Source organism: Callorhinus ursinus, unplaced genomic scaffold (genome assembly GCF_003265705.2).
Source record: "Callorhinus ursinus isolate GAN/ISIS: 27379988/994484 unplaced genomic scaffold, GSC_fseal_2.0 scaffold4, whole genome shotgun sequence".
NCBI lineage: Eukaryota > Metazoa > Chordata > Mammalia > Carnivora > Otariidae > Callorhinus > Callorhinus ursinus.
Window position 1 is genome coordinate 116,651,173 of NW_027397066.1, and position 20,229 is coordinate 116,671,401.

The 20,229-nt window shown below is 45.7% G+C and overlaps 2 protein-coding genes across 2 annotated transcripts in view; one reads left to right on the top strand and one right to left on the bottom strand.

The window, feature by feature from the left end:
• MGST2 (microsomal glutathione S-transferase 2) overlaps positions 1-8,559 on the top strand; it is a 31,585-nt gene extending 23,026 nt beyond the window's left edge. The window contains 4 exon segments of the mRNA XM_025874222.2: positions 2,618-2,688; positions 5,602-5,627; positions 5,629-5,684; positions 6,137-8,559. Coding sequence (XP_025730007.2) covers positions 2,618-2,688; positions 5,602-5,627; positions 5,629-5,684; positions 6,137-6,266 — 283 coding nt within the window. The 3' untranslated portion in view covers positions 6,267-8,559.
• A 2,362-nt stretch (positions 8,560-10,921) lies between these two features.
• Positions 10,922-20,229, bottom strand: part of MAML3 (mastermind like transcriptional coactivator 3) — a 331,561-nt gene continuing 322,253 nt past the window's right edge. Inside the window, exons 4-5 of the mRNA XM_073892281.1 lie at positions 19,703-19,787; positions 10,922-14,463 (exon numbers count right to left, since the gene is read on the bottom strand). Coding sequence (XP_073748382.1) covers positions 13,466-14,463; positions 19,703-19,787 — 1,083 coding nt within the window. The 3' untranslated portion in view covers positions 10,922-13,465. The remainder of the gene's footprint in view (positions 14,464-19,702; positions 19,788-20,229) is intronic.

The window sequence follows — 20,229 nt, forward strand, 5'->3', positions numbered from 1 at the left end:
GCCAAAAATAAGGGTAACTACTATGAAGGGATAAAATATGACTCTAAAAATGAAAAATAAAAAAAATGTTTTTTTTAAAAAAGGGATTGATAAGATGTTGGTTGAAAAAGGGAAAAAGAAAAATTAAAAAAAAAAACAGTTAACAAATTATCTTTGATGAACTAATGAATCATGGTAAAACAAAAAGCCATGAATTCTATTTGCAGTATTCCCCTAGTGCGGAGTTCTCCCGTTCTCCTTGATCGGTAAACTTGGTCTTGGCTTGCTGGCTGTTCGAGCTGATCTTCTGGGGGGAGGGGCCTGTTGCCGTGGTTCCCAAATGTCTTTGCCGGAGGCGGAATTGCCCCGCCTCTTGTCGGTTGGGCTAAGCAATCTGCTCCGGTTTGCTCTCAGGAACTTTTGTTCCCTGCAAGCTCTCAGTACAGCTTTGGAGGACCAGGGTGAAAATGGTGGCCTCCCACTCTCCGCCCGCAGCAGCTGAGAACTCGGGGCCCTGCTCCTCAGTGCGCCCCCCAGAGAAAAGCAGTCAATCACTCCCGCCTCCCTGGTCTCTGGCCGCACTCCGTGCTCACCCGGCCTGTGACCGAGCGTTTGTATCTCTGGCACCCGACCCCGTGTGGAGTCTCCAAACCCAGCAGATCCCTGCGGTGCGCTCCTGCGCCGCTCCTCCCGGGGTAGGAAGGGGAGTCTCCCCGGCTCTGCCGCTTGTTGGGTCCCTGCTGGAGGGGCAGTGGCCCAACTGGGCCGCGGATCACAGTCTATGGCAACCCCGAGCTGAGAGCCCGCGCCTCGGCTCCGTCTCTGCAGCCGGCTTCCCCGCTCCGATACCTGGGAGCTCTGCCGCACTCAGGAACCCCCGGTCTTTCTGTGACCCCGAGGGTCCTGAGACCACACTGTCCCGCGAGGTTTCCACCCCCACCCCCCCCCACCCCCGCTGAGCCACTGGAGCGACGTCCCTCAGCGGAGCCGACTTCTAAAAGTTCCGATTTTGTGCTCCGCGGCTCTATCACTTGCCAGAAGCGGCCGATGGAGGCCCCCTCCCCCGCTGTCTATCCTCCTGAGTATTGCCTCGGATTTACTTCTCCGCATGTCCTACCTTCCAGAAAGTGGTCGCTTCTCGGTTCAGAGAGTTGTTGCTACTCTCCTCTTCGATCTCCTGTTGAGTTCGTAGGTGTTCAGAATGGTTTGATCCCTATCCAGCTGAATTCCTGAGACCAGACGAAATCCAGGCCTCCTACTCTTCTGCCATCTTGCTCTGCCCCTAATCCGGCTTTTGGGTTTCTTTCAGAGGGGATTGCTCTGTGTGTGGCTGTACAAGCAGTGTATCTGTGGGAGGAAGGAAATTCAGGAGCCATCTGTGTTGCCATCTTGGTGGCAAAAGCAAATAAAACAACTTTTTTTTTTTTTTTTTTTTAATTAAGAAAAGAAAGCCAGTCACGGTGACCTCAGCTAGAAGATACAGGTGTTAAGAACCGGTATCAACTATTTCTGGGCCAGTTGCCTCATAACCTTAAGCACACAAGCTTTAAGGAAGGATGTGGAATCATTTCTAATTCTCTACACTGTGCCCCTCTCCCCAGGAGCAACTCAAGACATGACAGATGACATTAGAGTTCTTTCCAGTTGTGCTACTGTCAGCAAGGAGCTCAGCCAACCTAACCAAGATCACTTGAGGGCGTAGCACGGGAAGGTTGAATATAATTCATCTTTTTTCTCTTTGCTAGGTGCAGAAGAATTCTAGTTCTCAGAGAACTGTTCCTTTCTGCTTAAAATAGTATCAAATTTTCCGTCCAAGTCGTCTATGAATAGGGGCAATTTGTTTTGATGTTAGGACAGAGCTTTGGAATCTGGTGGTGACACAGTACCTTGGATTCTCTGCAAGGCATCGGTCAGCTTGTGTTCTCAGGACTTAGTTTTTTCCTCCATAAAATGGGAATGAAAAATACTCATTTACTTTAGGAGATTTTAGGGGAATTATTTAAAACTATTTTTTAACTGCTGAATAACTCAGGTGGAAAGCAGTGAGCGTGTAGGAATTTTTGGGAAGAGATCTGATTAATATAAGTTGTGTTATTTTCTGGGTTCTTTAGAGAAGATATGGAATGAATTTTAGGCTTGGAATAAGGGCCATCTCAAGGTCTGTCTTTTGGAAAAGAGCTAGAATTCATTCCTAATACTGGCAGCTTACATGTAGGAAAGTGCTTCCTGGCCCGGATCTGGGATTTGAACAGTGTTCGAGTCTTACCTTGGAAGAATCATTTGACATGAAAAGACATCTAAGTTTTTATGTAATTCTTATAATATTTTTATAAGAAGAGATTAGACATTTACCTCCAGATGAAAGCATAATGTTTTCGTGTTTAGTTTTCTCATAAATTAATCCATGTCTGAGGCGCCTGGGTGGCTCAGTTGTTAAGCGTCTGCCTTCGGCTCAGGTCATGGTCCCAGGGTCCTGGGATCGAGCCCCGCGTCGGGCTCCCTGCTCAGCAGGGAGTGTGCTTCTCCCTCTGACCCTCTTCCCTCTCGTGCTCTCTATCTCTCATTCTCTCTCTCTCAAATAAATAAGTAAAATCTTTAAAAAAAAAAAAATAACCCATGTCTTTATTTTTTCCTGCAGACAAAACTGTGTGGAGTTTTACCCCATATTTCTGATTACATTGTGGATGGCTGGATGGTATTTCAATCAAGGTAATTTTAAAATACGATCAACTCTGTTCTAATGATGACTGTGGTTCTTTGAACCATTAAGGAACAGATGTGCGACCATACATCTACTGATCCTGGAAATTGTTTTAAACAAAATAATCCATGTATCTGTGCATCAAAGAGCAGTGTTCTGCAGATAAGCTAACTTTGGCTTCATTTCAATTTAATTCAGTAGAAAAAAAAAAAAAACAAAAACAAACTTGGAACAAACTGTAGGCTGGGCATTCCCGGATGAAAATGACATGAGCTCTGTCTTCGACTCTGATTCCTTAATTCTAGTTTCTCTGCAACAATTCACCCTAATGATCATAGCTATTATTTATTGAGCACTCGCTATGTGCCAGGTACTGTTTTAAATTTTCAAACCTATCCAATGTACAGGATATGGAGGATTAAAAACCTTCCTATGAGGTAGATTCTATAATTAATGCCTGCTTTACAGATGAGGAAGCTAAATCACAGGTTAAGTAATTTGACCAACTTAACATTCATCAGTGTGGGAGAAAATTGGCTTTCAAGTACAGGCAGGGTCTGTAGGTGTTTCCCCAATAACCCATGTACCTTTTCTTTAGTTCACAAAAATATAGTGTTCCTGTGTGTAGCAACTCTGCAAACATCTGGGAATATCCTTGGTGAGCTGAAGGCTTAACCCAACTCGGCCTGTCTCTTTAACAGGGGGTCAGATTAGCAGCAGATACCGTAGTTGGAGAAGTTCAGTCTCTTCTTGCTTTCTGATAACTCTCATCACCTCATTTGGGTCTGACACTTGATGGCTAAGATTGCAGTAAACGCCGGTCCAGCTGCTTTCAAAGGCAACCCCATCACTGTCTTCTTGTAATTTTTACTGTCAACTGAGGAATTTCAGATACAATGTCCTTCAGAGAGAGACTCCTTAACTCTATTCCAACTCACATTTGTGTCCCCTGAGGGCATGAATGAAGGCGGTTGTTCCTTGTCAGGTAAGACTGCATTAACAACTAATAAGAAAAGTGCCTTTGATAACGGGACTCAGTCTCTGCTGTTTGACCCTTTGGATATTTCACTGTAATGGGCTGAATGAGGCCCACTGTCAGAAAAGGATTTTCTGTCATGATTTTCATTCTTTCTCATGAAAAGTTAAGTTGCCTATTAATTGTCCTGAATAGTTCTCATTGGCTTCGCGGGAGTTAAGTCATTAAAGCAGGGGCGGGGCGGGGGGGCCTTCAAAACTGCAGCCCGTTTCAGGAGCTCTCCACTTCCTCCCTCACAGGCAGGTGCCCACCCCTCATCTCGTCGCTTGGCCCCCTCCTTCTCACCTGCGGGCCCCACACAAGCGTCCTCCCCTCAGGACGCCTTCCCTGACCCCTTTTTAAGGGCGGCCGCCTCCGTCCCTGCTGTTCCATCCATCCTGCTTCACTTCCTTCACTGCACTTTCAATTCTGTGATGTTCTTCTAATTTTTCCTCCGTGTTGTCTGTCTTTGCTGATAAACTCTGTAAAGGTAGGGAACTTGTATCTATTTCACTGCTAATCCCAATCCTTGGAATAATACCCGGTATAGAGTAGAAACTAAAGAAAAGGTTTGTGATCTAATAAAATAAGGAATTTAATTTTATCCAGGATATCAGAGCCCTACAGATGGACTTCAAGTGTGTACCAGAGGGCTCTTGAAGTTGCTGAGGAAGAGAGAGGGTCCCTGATGGTAAGGGAAGATACTGATATTTTCTGTTGGACAAGATGGCAGAGGATCATGCCACCCCTTACATCTCTTTTAGGTAAAATTTATATTCTGTATAGTGAAAGGCACAGGTCACACATGTACCATTCAATGAGTTTTAACAAGTGTATACCCATCAAGAAGGAGAACATGACTACCACTCGAAGTTTTTTTTTTAAAGACTGTATTTATTTATTTACTTATTTGAGAGAGAGAGAGAGCAGGGGGAGGGGCAGGGGGAGAAGGACAAGCATGTGCGGCTTGATTTAACAACCCTGAGATTACGACCTGAGCTGAAACCAAGAGTTTCACGCTTAACTGACTGAGCCACCCAGGCGCCCCCAGAAAGTTTTCTTATGCCCCCCCTTCATATGCCCCTCCTCATTAGGCACTTTCAGAGGCAAACACTAGTCTGGTCTTTTTCATCATAGTTTAGTTTTGTCCATTCTAGAACTTTCCATAATTGGAATCATATAGTATGTACTCTTGTGCAATGCTTCATTCACTCAGCAAAATGTTGAGACTCACTATGTTGTTGCAGGTATCCGTGCCTTTTCGTTGCTGAGTGGTATTCTGTAGTATGATTATCTCAGTTTGATTATCCATTCTCCTATTGATAGGTTTCTGGGCTCTTTCCCGGTTTTACTATTATGAATGAAGCTGCAATGAACATTCTGTACAAGTCTTTTTATGGACATGGGCTTTCGTTTCTTTTGGGTAAATATATAGGAATGGAATTGCTGGGTCAAAAGTATGTTTAGCTTCATAAGAAACTACCAGAACTTTTCCCAAAGTGGCTGTACTATTTTGCACTCCCACCAATAATGTATGAGGATTCCAACACCGCCAACATTTTGTGTTGTTGGTCTGTTTAAATTTTAGCCGTTCCAGTGGGTATGCAGTGGTGTCCTCTCATTGAGGTTTTAAGATGCAGTTTGCTGATACTGAATGATGTTGAATAATATTGAAAAAAAACTCTCATGTGCTTATTGGTACATTTGCTTATCTTCCTGCATGAATTGTCTATTCAAATATTTCGCCCATTAAAAAAATTAAGTTGTTTTCCTTTCACGATTGAATTGTTGAAGTTGTTTGTGTATTCTGGACACACACACGTTTTGTGAGCATTTTCTCAGTTGTCATACCACATTTTGAGAGACCGCCATCATATTCTGTATCTTCTCTATTTTCTCTCTATAGGTTTTGCTACTTGTCTGGGACTGGTCTTATATATATGCCCGTCACCAGTATTTCTGGGGATATTCAGAAGCAGCTAAAAAAAGGTAAGGAGAACCTACGAATTGGGTGTTTAGGCGAAGAGTAGCAAGATGGAGTCTGAATTAGCTGCACGTTCCTGAGGGTATTGGTAGCCCCAGTGGTCGTGGTTCTTCCCAGGCTGTGAGCAACTAGGGGGAAGAAGGGAACATCAAGTACAAGCTGTACACTCAGTGTGCACTCATGGCCACCACACTTGAACTCCTTGCAAGAATTGTGCACAATCTCCAAAAAGTTGCAAAGGAAATAATCCGGCCCAGTCTTGATCATCCTTCGAATGTGCAAAGGGGCCAGCCTCTGTGGCTAGGCATCCCCTTGAATTTATGGGACGAATCAAAATTTTCAAATGGCAAAAGCATGGAAGTTCTGGGCAGTGCCAGCAACGAGCAGCCTACCTCAGAACGCTTCCCTTCGTCACTGCCGCTGGTTATCACCTCTCTGCTTCATGTCTGTCTCGTAGGATCACCGGTTTCCGGCTGAGTCTGGGGAGTCTGGCCTTGCTGACGGTCCTAGGCGCCCTGGGGATTGCAAACAGCTTTCTGGACGAATACCTGGACCTCAATGTTGCCAAGAAACTGAGACACTTCTGACGTTACCCCCTCCCTTTGCCCACATGCTTGCAGAAGCTATTTCCGCCCTGAAGGTCGTGTGGGGTCAACTGATCAATTCTTAAAAAGAAAAGTCTTTGTTTTGTTTTTCCTGAAATGGCTTTGTAGGAACATACCCACTAGAGAATACATTTCCTGTTTCAGAATTAAAGTCCGCCCTGAGGGGATAGAGCCACAACCTCAGTGGAAGTACACAGGCTCTGGTTCTGGAAGCGTATGCTGAAGTCGCGATTGCTTATGTGGGGAGAAAGCAGCCTGACCATGTGCCGGGTTTTCTGTGGGGCCACCATCATCCCCTGCCTCTGATGACCGTCCCACTTCTGTCTTGATGGAACGTTCCAGACAGATGCTGATAAGGCAGCCGTGCTCACTTTATTGGTTGTAGGAGAGCAACATATGGCTGCACATGGGGGACGTCAGGCAAACACGTAGAATAGCCAGAGAAGAGAGTCATCAACTAATAGCATAAAACAAATCTGGGTGCAAAATTGACTTTTTAAAGAAAAAAGAGGGGGGGCATTCATTTTTAAGGAACCATTCAGAGACTAGTGTGCAGTGGATGTCCTTGCCCCTGGCCAGGGGAAGGAGGGGCACCATCACAGCTAGAGCTGGGTTCCGCTGTACGTCCTGTGTCCTGCATGGTTTGGGGCCAGCAGCTCTTGTGACCCTGCAGTGCGGTCACTGTGTGGCACAATGCAAATGGTCCTCCTTTACTTTCTTCATCTTCTTCTTTTTTTTTTTTTTTTAGGATTATTTATTTGAGAGAATGCACAAGTAGGGGGAGCAACAGAGGGAAAGGGAGAAGCAGGCTCCCCGCTGAGCAGGGAGCCCAGATGCAGAGCTCGATCCCAGGACCCTGGGATCATGACCTGAGCCGAAGGCAGACGCTTAATGACTGAACCACCCAGGCGCCCCTACTTTCACCTCACAGTCTTCAGGGACGTTAGGAAAATGGAGTTATGAGCACAGATAACACATTTTAACATCCGGGAAAGGGCTCTTTGTCCATTTTTCTAAAGAAACCTGGACAGCCTCGAGTCTTTTATGGGCATCTTCAAGAAGCTGTTGACTGGGGGGGCACAGAGGAAGTTTTAAAGACTGAATAATAGGAAAAGAAAGAAAGGCAATTAAACACCAGCGTTTCCAGAATAGTGGGGAAGCGATGACACTGCCCTGCACCCCACATAGCGGTACTAAATATTCGCAAATACACTGAGAACACAGCGGTCTGGGAATGGGGCTATCAGGATCCTACTCACTGGCTGTTTGCCTTCGAATAAGGCACCTCAGCAATAGGGGCCGTGCAGTGAAGAAGTGATGCCCGGAGCCAGACAACACTAACCTTCTTAGAGCACGTGCTGGGGCCTCCTACTGCGGCTCTTCGTGGCTCTCGGCCTCCGTTTTCTTTGGGCAAAATGGGGCTTCTTCCCTCACTCTAAAATGCTGTGTTTCTCTGGCCTTTTGGCTTGTTAGTATTCTGATCAGTTATGGTGACTTGTATGGTGACATTTAATTGTTTTACACATTGAAGACAATAAGGAAGAAAGAATGCAAATTTCTGACCCCGAAGAGCAATCACTGCATAATCATATCCTTCTGAAGTGGGGAAAAGAACACTCGACTTTTCCCAATCTTGCACTTGAGGATTTACAAACAATTTCTATTTTGCATCTAAATTGGAGCTATTTAAAAAGGTAAACTACAGGGGCGCCTGGGTGGCTCAGTCCGTTAAGTGTCTGCCTTTGGCTAAGGTCATGACCCCAGGGTCCTGGGATCCAGCCCCGCATCAGGCTTCTTGCTCAGCGGGAAGCCTGCTTCTCTCCCTCTGCTCCTGCCCCTGCTTGTGCTCTCTCTCAAATAAATAAATAAAATCTTAAAAAAACAAAACAAAACAAAAAGATAAACTACAAACACATACACAGCATTTGGTTAAAAATGTGGAAAAAGAAGAATGGGTACACCAGGATATCAGAGCTTTGTATCTTTAAACATCTGAACTGTAAAATTGATTTCCTTTGTTCTAATTCTATTGTCACCAAGGCAACCTCTTGATTATTTTAATTCCTATAAATTTGGCTACAAGGCGGAAATGTGCTGGCCAGAGAGATGTGTTTCTGGTCTGTTCGAGAGTTATATAGGTATATGTTTTGTATATTAATGAGTTGATGGGTTTTATTTTTAGAAATCAGATTCCTTGTCTCAAAAAAATGTTAAGAAAAAAGGGGATGGAGAACCATTCTATATTAAAAGAGCCTTAAGAGGCATAAAAACCAAACGGCAATATTGGATCCTTGATCAAATCCTGGCTGGAAAAAAACAGCTATGGAAGACATTTGGGAGACAGTTGGGACAATCTGAATATGAAGTGAGAATTAGGTGATATTAGGGAATTAATGTTAATTGTGTGAGGCGTGAAATTATCTTGTGGCTAGGGAAGAGAATGTCCTAATTCCTCGGAGCTGCGTGTTGAGAGGTTGAAGGGTGAAGTAGCTGAATGGGGATAACTTACTTGAAATGGTTCTGCAAAGTATACATGCAAAGCATATATGGCAAAGTGCTAAGAGTTACTAAATTGAGGTTAGTGTGCAGTTATGCATCGTTCTACTTTTCTGTTTGATAATGTTCATAATGAAAAGTTTAAAAATCATTTCTAAGAAGTTAAAACCTAAAATCAGATTCTTGGTAGCTGTGAACATTTTTTTTTTTTTTTTTTTTGATTGAGCACTGTGTGCTTGTTACGGGGTCTGTGGGATTGGTAAGGCCACAGTGTTAGTGGTGGGCCAGCAGCTGTCCGGGACCCGGCAGGGACACTGGGGCCCCGCTTGTGTGGGTACTGCCATAATCCCCTCCACCTGTTGCATGAAATCAGACAGGTGGTGGTAGCTTGCCCAGAAGACACCGGAGTGGGAATCAAATGTTGTTGGAACTTGAAAAAGAGACTAGAAGACAAAACTGAAGAGAGGAGAAGAGGGGGAAAAAAAAGAAAAAACAACACAGCACGGATTATACAAACAAGTAGCCCTGTCCCTTCCCAGGCATTTCCCCTCCCCTACCTGCCTTTGCAGGGTTGGAGGTGGGTGCGGTGTTAATAAGGAAAAACATACATCCGGTCGTTTTTTTCACACTTTGTCTCCAGACACAGTTTTCCTTGAAAAGAGTGGTCACAAGCAGATAGTTCATCTGATGCTTCTGAATGCTCCTTAATTTTCAGCAATAAAATACATCTTTCTCACTGGGACAGATGCTTAGTGACTTCCCCGATAGATGTTCATTCTCTGCCTCTTCCCCCCTCACACACTTACTGCACTGGGATTACCTATAAGAGATCGTTTCAAAGGAGAAGGGGATGCCATTCATCCAGTGCACAACACACTTTCGTGTGAATGAAAACGTGTGGTTTTAATTACGTAAGGGTCTAGGAATACTCAACTCTTCTCAGAGCTTCAAGCTTTTACTTCTGTTTATCAGCCTCCCCCCTCCCCCCATCAGTTCATTCTTCAACTTTTTGTTATCTGGTAGAATACTACGCCCTTATCGGTGGGACAAAGCCCCGTGTCACACAGTTTTCTCCACTCTGTTGTTATTTGCCAGCCAGTCTGGAACCATAGTCTTCCAGGGGTAGGGCCGGCCTCTCCCATAGTCAAGTGCATTCTTTCTCTTGGTTAGTAGGTATTAAACCTCTCCTTTGTTTTGGATCGGTTTTTGAGGATGATTTTATTCTGTGCTTGTGCCCTGTTTTTCTGTTTAACCCAGATAGTTTTGAATCGTGTTGTTTTACTATGCTTTTTCAAGTTTGAGGGAAAGTCTTAGGTCAAGTCTCCTAGAAGGGGAAGGGGTGGATTCACATGTGTGTGATTCATTAGTGAAGGTCCCCCAGGAGGGCAATCAGAACAGAGTGGGGAAGGGCCAGAAGCCCCAGTAAGGACAACTTCAAGCAAAGTCCTAGCCTCTGCCTGATCCCACAGGGGAGCTCTAGAACATAAATCCTATTTCAGGGCTGGTCCAGGCCACCTGACTGCGTTCTCACACTCTTGCTCTAGCAGGACACTGACTAGGGTGGACCTGGAGAAATGTAAACTTCTAATCATTTCCAACAGTTTGTGGACGGTGCAGGCCAAGCCAGTCCTAGGCCCAGGGAAAGAGAGATGCAGCAAGGGCTGGTAGATGCAGCAAGGGCTGGTAGAAATGAGGTGTCCGTGGGTTTTGTGTGTGTGTGTGTGTGTGTGTGTACACAGTGTCCACTACAGTGGGGCAAGACCCTTGTGTTACTCTTCCTTCCATATATTCCTTGAGGTTTCTTTTTTTTTTAAATGAAAATTTTACTATCAATTTTCTAATGAGCCAGTTGGAAATTGAAAATACTGAATCTACAAATGGACTTCAGTATGTTCTTTTCAAAGCTGACTTTCTTCTCTTCTGTTTGCTACATCCCTGGGGGTGCAAATTTAGAAAGTTTTAGTTGTGTGGTTGAATTGAAAGACTGGGAATGATTGATCTCCACTGTTAAATAAATGTTTAATGATATCACGAATTTTAAGACAAGAACTGCAGTTAATCAATTAAAACCCAGGCGTAGTATATCCGTTTAATTAAGGTTGGAGATCCAGTGACATTCCTAAAATAAACTATACTTTGGATCGATTCAGATAATGACCTTTTATTTGTTTTCTTTTCTTTAAAAGTGGTATGTCAACATCACTTCATTTCTACATTTCAGAGTTCTGTACATTTCTTAAAAGGAAATAAGCAATGCTCAATGTACAAAGTAAAAACAGAAAACTAGAAAAATCTGAATAAAATGGAGCAAGTTGCCATAGGTCATACAGTACAAATTAGTCATTAGATGTCATCTGAAGTGCAATATACCACTGCTGTGATGATGAGTTAAGGAATGAAATAAAAATACTCTATTTTAAACAAACAGTATATATATATTTATATGTATATTTTTTACAGATAGTAGACCCAGTGATATCTGCAGTATTGTAAAAACTTATTTACAAATAACTTTTTTAGACATTACATATACATCAGCACCGTAGTAAAAACAAAAACAAAAACAAAACAAAACGACCTTATTAAAATCTACCTCTCTATTTAGTTGGTCCCAGTACTAAGCATTTGGAGGAAGCTATTAAAAAGTAATGGAGCCCCCTTCTCCCATCGGCCACCTCCAGCTTCTCATCATTGCTCATATATTTGTTTCCTGTTACCTTTCAGAAAAAGGTAATTATGTTTTCTGTCTTATTTATTTTTATTTTCCTTTTTTGGTTTTTACCTGTTTCTACTCAAGAGTTTCCATGGTAGTGTCCCTCCCTGGGCAAGGAGTTCATGGTCACCTGCCACCAAGTCTTCCTAGGAGGAGACGAGCCCCTGCCTGGGCTCTTGCCCCCTGGCCTCCTCTGGTCTCCATCCTGCCCCTCGCTCAGTAGATCTACCACCTTGAGCCACGGCGAGCAAGCCAATGACAGTGTTTGCCTGCCTGCCGCCTCTCCGCCCTCTGCCCCCAGCTTTCCGTTCCAGCCCCCTGTCTCAGGAACGCCCTGTGAGTGCAGCCGGTCCAGCTCCCCACAGCCTGGCTGCAGCGAGGTACGAGTAGGTGCACAGAGGGAGCCAGGCTTTCGGATGCTGAGGGAGCGTGTGGTGGGAGAAAAGCATGCTCCACTCTTACTCTGGACAGTAATTATGCCACATGGCCTCCAAAATGGGGCGGTGGGAACAGCAGCAAGGACAAAAGACACAAGCCTTATGTTAAGTAGCAGAGGTTGTCATCCTTTCCGACAGACTTCGCTTGGGGCAGATTGGAGTGAATTACAAAGAGAATGACTGTACCAGGACTTTGGAAGTGGATGACTTTGCCCATATGGAAGCAACTGTATCTTCCTGCTTTTTATCGTCAGAATGTGTCAGGTGGAGCCATTGACATTTCAGTTCATCTCTCAGTGTTTTAGATTTGTCTTTCTGGTCAGGGGGTACTAAGGGCAAGGCCAGTTTCAGAACACAGGGAGCAGGGTCAATGCCTTTGGGCCATGCCTCCCAGGGTAGAGCAGAAGTATCCGGTGTGGGTCACAGTAACCCACCATGGAGCATCAGAGGGGCCTGCTCAGTTCCGGGCAGAGAATATTCACTCAACTACACGTTAGAGAAAGAAAACTCCAGTGTTGCCTTGGCATTTCAGGCCTTGTCTAAGTGCTTGCCTTTATGACGATTCTGCCCAGACCCCCTAAAGACTTTTGTCTTCATTTCTTCTCGTATAGTCTGTAAGGAGAAGCAAGGGCAGGATGGGGTGGAGGCAAGGAGAACAGGGCAGGGGTGCGGGGAAAAGCGGCCATACTGGCAGACACGGCATCCAGTTGGGGTCTCTCCCCACCCTGTGGCCACCGGAAGTAGATGTGAACTGCCTAGCCGCATCGGTATGACACCGGGCCCCCAGGAGGCTCCAGGCCGACTACCCGGAGTGCCGGCCGCCACCGTCACGGTCACCGGCAGAGGGCTGCCGGCGCCCCTTCTCCAGGCTCACGTGGCTCTCTTGGAGAGGCAGCTGACAGCAACGCCTCCACAATTCCTGAGGGTCCTCACAGGGCAGCCGACGGGCTTGGAGGAGCCTTTGTGGTCTCCTGTTCGTCGTGCCTACCCTCCAAACACACTAGCGGGTCCCCACGCCTGACCTCTCTTTCTGGCAGGAGTGCAGCGCATTTCCGACCTGTGCTCTTGGCCCGTGCAACCACGCAGCGGCCTCCGCGGGGCGCTCCCGGGCCCGCGGCTCTGCGGTGTGCGGTGTGCGGTCTCCGGCCCGGGCCAGGCGGGGCTGGCGGAGCCCTCACGCTGGGCAGCAGTCTGGCACGGCTGGAGCAGCGCTCCCTGCGCCCGGCGAGCACAGGGGCTGCCGAGCACGGGGGCTTCGGATCCGTCTTCCCCACCGGCCTCCGCGGCGTCCCCTTCTCTTGCAGCCGGGATCCGCCTGGCGTGTTGTCTCGAGGGCTGTGTGAAAATCCGGTGAAATGAGGCCCAGCGGGGCTGTGGATTGGCACCTGGATCTTTCACTGTCAGCCAGCTGCAGTTTTGCTCAGTTTACGTGGGTCAAAAAAACAAAAAAAAAACAGGGATGGCTCAACATCCTGTTTCTTTTTCACGTTTTAGGCTTTCAACACTAGACTTGTGGCTCTCGGGGCTCCTCTTGACTAGGGGTTCCCAAACAACTCATCAAGCTCCTGCATCCACTCGTCCCCCGGCCCGCCTTTGATGATGGAGTCCACGAGGTCCGCACTGTCCGAGAGGCCCGGGAAGGAGGCCCCGGCTGCTTCGCCGCTGTAATTGTAGGACATGTCCTGAGCAGGGTTCCGCTCGTAGGCCTGGCTCTGGCTGCTGGGAGCGAAGCTGCCGCTGGGCATCTGCTGCTGCGCTGGGGGCTGGCTGAACGCTGGCATGCCGGGGACGCCCTGGCTTAGGCCAGACATGACCATGGGTCTGGCCTGGCCGCTGCCTTGCTGCCCCTGGAGCGGCGGCATCATCTGCCGACCCATGGCAGCTGGGTTGAGGGTTCGCACGGCGCCAGTGTTCGCATCCACAACCTGGCTCAGTCCCTGTGGGAAGTGTTGCTTGGTCAGCCTCGGCTGGCCAGCCTGAAGTGGGTAGCTGGCGCCATTGTTGAATGATCCCATTTCTCCACTAGTCCTCCCAGGCATCCCCTGTAAGCTCCTCTGTGGCCAGCTCTGCGTTCCCTGCGGGACTGTTCCCATAATGCCCTGCAGCCTTGGCGGGCCCTGGGGCCTTGGCAGGGCTTGGCTCACCGGCCCTTTCATCTGCTGGTGCTGCTGGGTAATGGCTGAGTTCACCAGCATGCTCTGACCAAAACCACTCACCATCCCAACCCCTTGCCCAGAGGTGGGCTGCCTTGGCCCCTGAGCTTGGTTGTGTGTGATGCTCATGCCACTTTGGTTTGGGTGCTGCAACATTTGGGTCATCCCTGTGCTCATATTGTACATTCCTGGTTGGCTGGTAGGTGTGTTGCTATAAGGGGCCAGTCCCATCTCTGACTGGGCTGCTGCCGCGGCCATCGTCCCTGGGTTCTGGGAGGGTCCCATTCCCATCATGCCTGCGTTCTGTGCCATCAACCGTGACGTTCGAATGCTCTGGAGGGCCGCTTGGCTTCTCACGGCTGCTATATCCTGGGGAGAACCTACAGGGGAAAAAAAGACATACCCATTCACTCGTCTTGATAAGCAGTTTACTGTAACATGTTGTTGGGATTATCTTTAGGCATGACAAAATTCTTTTTTATGAAAGGATCTACTCTGATCATAAGTCCTTAATAAAAATGATTATTTTTCTGACTATAACATATGATGATTATAAAAAATTCAGAAAATATTGAAAAGTACAACAATGAAAACTAAAGTTACCCGAACTCCACCCCCCCCAGGGATAAACACTGCTAACTATTATATAAATAGACACATGAAAATAGGGATCGTACTGGACACATGATTTTGTAGTTGACTTGACAGACTTATTTTTGTTCACATTTCAAAAGCAAATTGTTTCTCACTCTTCTTGATAGGATGCCATCCTCAACCAATCAGACACCATTATTCTTGGAGGTGAGAGGGAATTCACCTACTGGGCTAAATTAAGAAGCAACGGCTGATCACTTTGTGTATTCTGTTTGTAAAGTGGAACATGGTTCAGTACAGAACAGTATCAATAAAGACCATTAGACTAATTTCCCTTAAGACTTGAGCAGGATTTGAGAGGTTAAAGGCCACTGCTCCTGCTAAGAAGCTATTTCGACAGATGAGACATTTTTTGGATCCACTCTATAGATTTCCACATGCTCCAGATTCTCTGAATCATAACATGTCAGGGCAAACTGGCCAGCTTCCTGAGCTAGAAAAAGAAATCATCCTGCTACTTCCTCCTTGGCAATGAACTTTATGCATTTTTGCAGCAAAGTCCACTCACTCCTTCAAGTCAGCAATGACCACTTCTCTCAGCAGATTGCTAACATGGTTTTAATGATGCTGTTTATAAGTTGACCAGAGGATGAATGCCAAGTCCCTCAACTCTAATTAGGCATTTGAGTGAGTCCTTCTGTTATGGAAGCTGGACTGGATTGCCTCATGGAAGAACCAAGCGGCACCCAGAGATCTTGGAGGATAGGTTTATTTAACGCCGCGGGCTCAGAGGAGAGTGGTCTCCAAAGGCCTGAGCCCTGAGAACAAACAAAGGGGGCAATTTATACACTTCTACTTCTGCATACCGGGCACTTTTGGCGCGTGCGTGAAGCAGGGCAGGGAGAAGGACCTGGATTGGTGTGCGCGGGAAGAAGAGCAGGGAGAAGAACCCGGAAGAGCCCCAGGGCAAGGACTGGGACTCTCTCGCTGGCTCGGTCGGCCATCTTAGGACACAGATTTTCCTTATCACTTCTTTACATGTTCCTAGGAAATTTCCAAATCAGCCAAGAGAATAGAAATGCCACCCTTAGAACCCCAGTCAATGTTGTAAAGGGCTAGGAGATGCACAAAAATGAGTTTTTCTATGTCCCTGTTAATAATGATTAAGTCTATGAGACAAAGAAAAATTATTTTTGTTTTTTTTTTCTGGACACTGAAAAAAGATGCAGCATGGGAGCCAATCGATATTATAAGCAAATGTGATACTACCTGGAACTGGGATGAGAAACCAGATGAGAACAGGGTAAGCTTGTTAAGCCTGGCACCTGGGCAGTAAGTGTGTTTCTGTCTTCTTGATAGGGTTATTGATTTCTGGGCAGCAAATATGTCTCCATATTTTCTTTCTTTAAGAAAGAAAATCATGGGAATTTTGATTATGACTTAAGTTTTTGTGGCTTGAGATCAATATCATGCTGCATTGAGAAATGAAATGGTTTCTGTGGGGGAAAGCTGGAAGGGCTGGAGGGAGATCCCTAGAAATGTTTCAGTTTTCTGTTTTAAGCTTCATTATATCTAAGTGATTTAAAAAAAATCAAAAGTTCCTGTTAAACACTGGAGGGAAGTATATATTGCGATTTATAATCTTGTTACGAAGTTTTGTGACCTTAACGACTAAATCTGTATCGACTGCGTGGCCAATCTGATCAACTGTGGTGAAATGGGTTATTGAGTTGTTTATAAAAAAATTTTAAGGAGAAAATATTGCTGACTCAGAGAGACTGATTGGCTAGACCCAAATTACACAAATAGGCTGATGAGCTGCTGGAAACAGATGAAAAGACGTCCATATTTTGGACATTTTGTTGTATGTTTATAATGGACATATTGAGGGACTGGAAATGGTCTGGGCTACTTTGGTGAATGAGAAATAGGTTCCTCTTTTTAAAGGACAGAAATGCTGCGGTGCCTTTTAAGAGGTACTGAACCATTAATTCAAGCCAACCTTTATTTTAAGTATAAAAGGACTGTACTATCTAGGTATAACTTTTATGGGGGAAAAAAAAGGGCATTTTAAAACCAGCAATCAGTTCCATATTTTTATCCTAAGTAGTAACAAAATGCTTTTTATTAATCTAATTTTATGCTTTCAGTAATTTTAAATATGTATAGAAAAAATGCAAATGTGTCCAAAGAATTACCTTGCCGTTATCTGATTATTATATATGTTAAATAACAGACCAATTTTTTTCTTCTTCTTCCATTTTTGTCTAAAACAGATATTATTGTGGGGACACTGTGCTCAATATTAATTTTCTTGCCCACCGGTTCACGTCACAATGTCAAAGAAAATCTTCCATATTCAAATAGAGATCATAGGCAATTTTTTCTTAAAAAGGTCTGTTTTCTATTTTCACTTGCAGGAAGCCCGTATTCGTGAAAAATAAGCATTTCTCCATAGGCATGTAACATTGCCCAGAGGCACAAAACTCAATAAGAGAAAGATAGTCATTAAACCTTTGAAATGTGTAGTGGTGAGCGTTCGCGTACGTTCTCATGCAAGTTATTCCTAACGGAACTCTCCAAGGACAGTATTTCTTATCTACCAATTTGCTGTTTTCCCAGATACATAACATTATGATATCTAAGGTGTTAGTAAAATAAAATAGGGAGGAGAGTAAAAAGAGAAAAAAAGTGTATCAGTCAGCTCAGGGACCCTACAATGTCACTGGTTGTTCAACTTAAGTACAGCTAAATTTCTAGATTGATTACCTGTGGTGTAGGGTTTTAGACAAGTTCAAAGAGTAGAACCTTTAAAAACTGGACCCAAAGCATACAGAATAACTCATAATACAGAAGAAGTATTACATTTCTGTGGGTCCCTTTATTCCAAAAGATAATAAATGAGTTATGAACCTAGAAAAGTCAAGGGACACTCTGCCGGGTTTATAAGATTTTATATTTTTAATTAGTTCTTAGTAGAAATCACCGGTGCTTAAAGTGTGGCCCTTGGGCCAGCAGCAGCTGCAGAGCAAGTCCTGGGAGCTTGTTCGAAATGCAAATTCTCAGGCCCTACTCCAGACCTCCGAAAACTGGGGGTGGGGCCAGGCCGGCTGTGCTTTTCTTTTTTTAATTCAATTTAGTTAACATATACTGTATTACTAGTTTCTGGGGTAGAATTTAGTGATTCATCAGTTGCATATAACACCCAATGCTCATTACCTCAAGTGCCCTCCTTAATGCCCATCATCCTGTTACCCCACCCCCCCCACCCCTGCCCCCTCTGGCAACTCTCAGTTTGTGCTTTCACAAGCTCTGCTGGTGACTCTGATGCAGCTAAAGTTTGAGAAGTATAAGGATACACCTTGGGGGGGTGGTGCTCTGTGTCTGCAAGAAAAACTATGCGTGTAAGAGTGACCGTTTCTACTCCCCTCTACCCATGACCAAATGAGAAACAATTCTTCAAAGAATCTTGGTACTAATTTAGTGCACAAAACACCTGTGCACAGCTTCATTCCTTTTGTCCTTCCCTGGGTCAAGTCCAAAGGGTTCTGAAATGATACATGTGTTCCAGGGGTGGCAGGGACTGGTAGCTACTCAAGCGCCAGTATTTTCCCAGGCCACCTTCAGTGAGATCTGGCAATGAATACCAGTGGCTTTCAGACTCTTTAAAACCACTACTCACAGTGTGTGATCCAGTATATACACGTGTAGGTTTATAACAGAAACAAAAGTTTCCCTTATTATGATATACTCTGATAATTGTTTTCTCTTCTATTTCTTTTATTATTATTTTTTTAAAGATTTATTTATTTGACAGAGAGAGAGAAAGAGCGAGCACAAGCAGGGAGAGCAGGAGAGGGAGAAGCAGGCTCCCCACTGAGCAAGGAGCCCGATGTGGGACTCGATCCCAGAACCCTGGGATCATGACCTGAGCCAAGGGCAGACACCCAACCGACTGAGCCACCCAGGCGCCCCACTATTCTATTTCTCTTAAAAAATGTTGGTTGTGACCCACTGACTTGTCTTTACAACCTCCTTGTGTGTTGTATATATTTACACATATGCCTATTTATGTACAAGGGGATTCATAGCTTCTGGCAGATTCTCGAAGCCATAGGTAACACTTGAGAAATTAGAACCTAGGATGTAGGTCCCAGGAAAAGGGTAGAGGATGGGAATTAGGATTTCTACTACTAAAAGCACAGCCGGCCTGGCCCCACCCCCAGTTTCCGGAGGTCTGGAGTAGGCCCTGGAGCCCCCTGAAAACTCCTGTGATGAGATTGGTAAGGGTCTTCAGGCTCACCCTCAACCCCATACAAGACCCTCAGGGGCTCTCTCTATCGGAGATGGAAGGGATTGATATTTGAGGGGACTTTCTACTACATAAAGGAATGGCAACACAGAGCCTACAATGTGCCCATTGCTACTGGGTCACGAGTCAGGATTTCTGCAAAGGGCAGCAGGATCAAGATAGTCCAGTCAAACTCAAGGCCCTGTGCATCTCCTAGATTCAGCAGAGACTGGAGGCTGCTGCAAGCCAGGTTCTTCCATGTCAGTCGTTGGAAGTGAGGGCTTTGGCTGGTTGATGAGTTAGGATTAGCAAGAGGGGTGTGGCACAGGACTGTTCCTCCCGCACTCACCGACATGATGATCCAGACATAAATAAGGCTGATAGGGAACCAACCAGGCACCAGCATGCCCTTGTTGGCTATTCAACTAGTGAAATACTTCTGCATCTTTGGTAAAGAACGGCTGTTCCAGCCCTGCCCCCCCTCCCCCCACAGCCACTCTGACCCCTCCCGGGGCCAACCAGAACCTCTCTGTGACCCAGCCACCCAAAGGTTAATACCTGGCACAGCAGGAGACCAAAAATGCATTCTGACAGATTGGTACCCTCACTTTTTAAATATTTTTACTATGACCTGAACACAACCCCAGCCCAGGAGGCAATGCCCCTTGGCTACACTTGCACTTACACGTCATGGCTGGAAGGTATAAAACGGAAGAGGGGTGCACTGGCCTCACCTTGGAACTGATTGACCTGCTGCACAGGGTAGGGATTCCGCTGCTGCTGGAGGTGCTGACGGGGTAAATGTGATTGCTGCAGCTGCTAGAACGACAGGACAAGAAGGGCGCGGGGGGGGGGGGGACAGGGGGAGAGACAATGAAATATTGTGGTAGTTTCGAGGCAGGCACTTTTTTCAAACACTAAACCTTGTGTTGAGGAATCAGGTGCATCCAGGCAGGTACACAAAGCCCGAATTTGACGGATTTTCACAAAGCGAACACATTCCCGGTAACTGGCATCTAGATCAAGAAACTGAGCTCTGCTGGGAGCCCCGCAGGCCCCTTTCCAGTCATTACTGACCCCAGGGAACCACTTCATCTGACCGGGGAACCACGCTCCTGACCTAACAACACAGCCTAGTGATGTCTGCTTTTGTACCTCATGTAAGTGGACTTATACAACGTATTGGTGTCTGGCTGTGGCATCTGGCTTCTTGCATTCATCACTGTATTTATGAGACTCATCCATGTTGATGTGTGTAGCT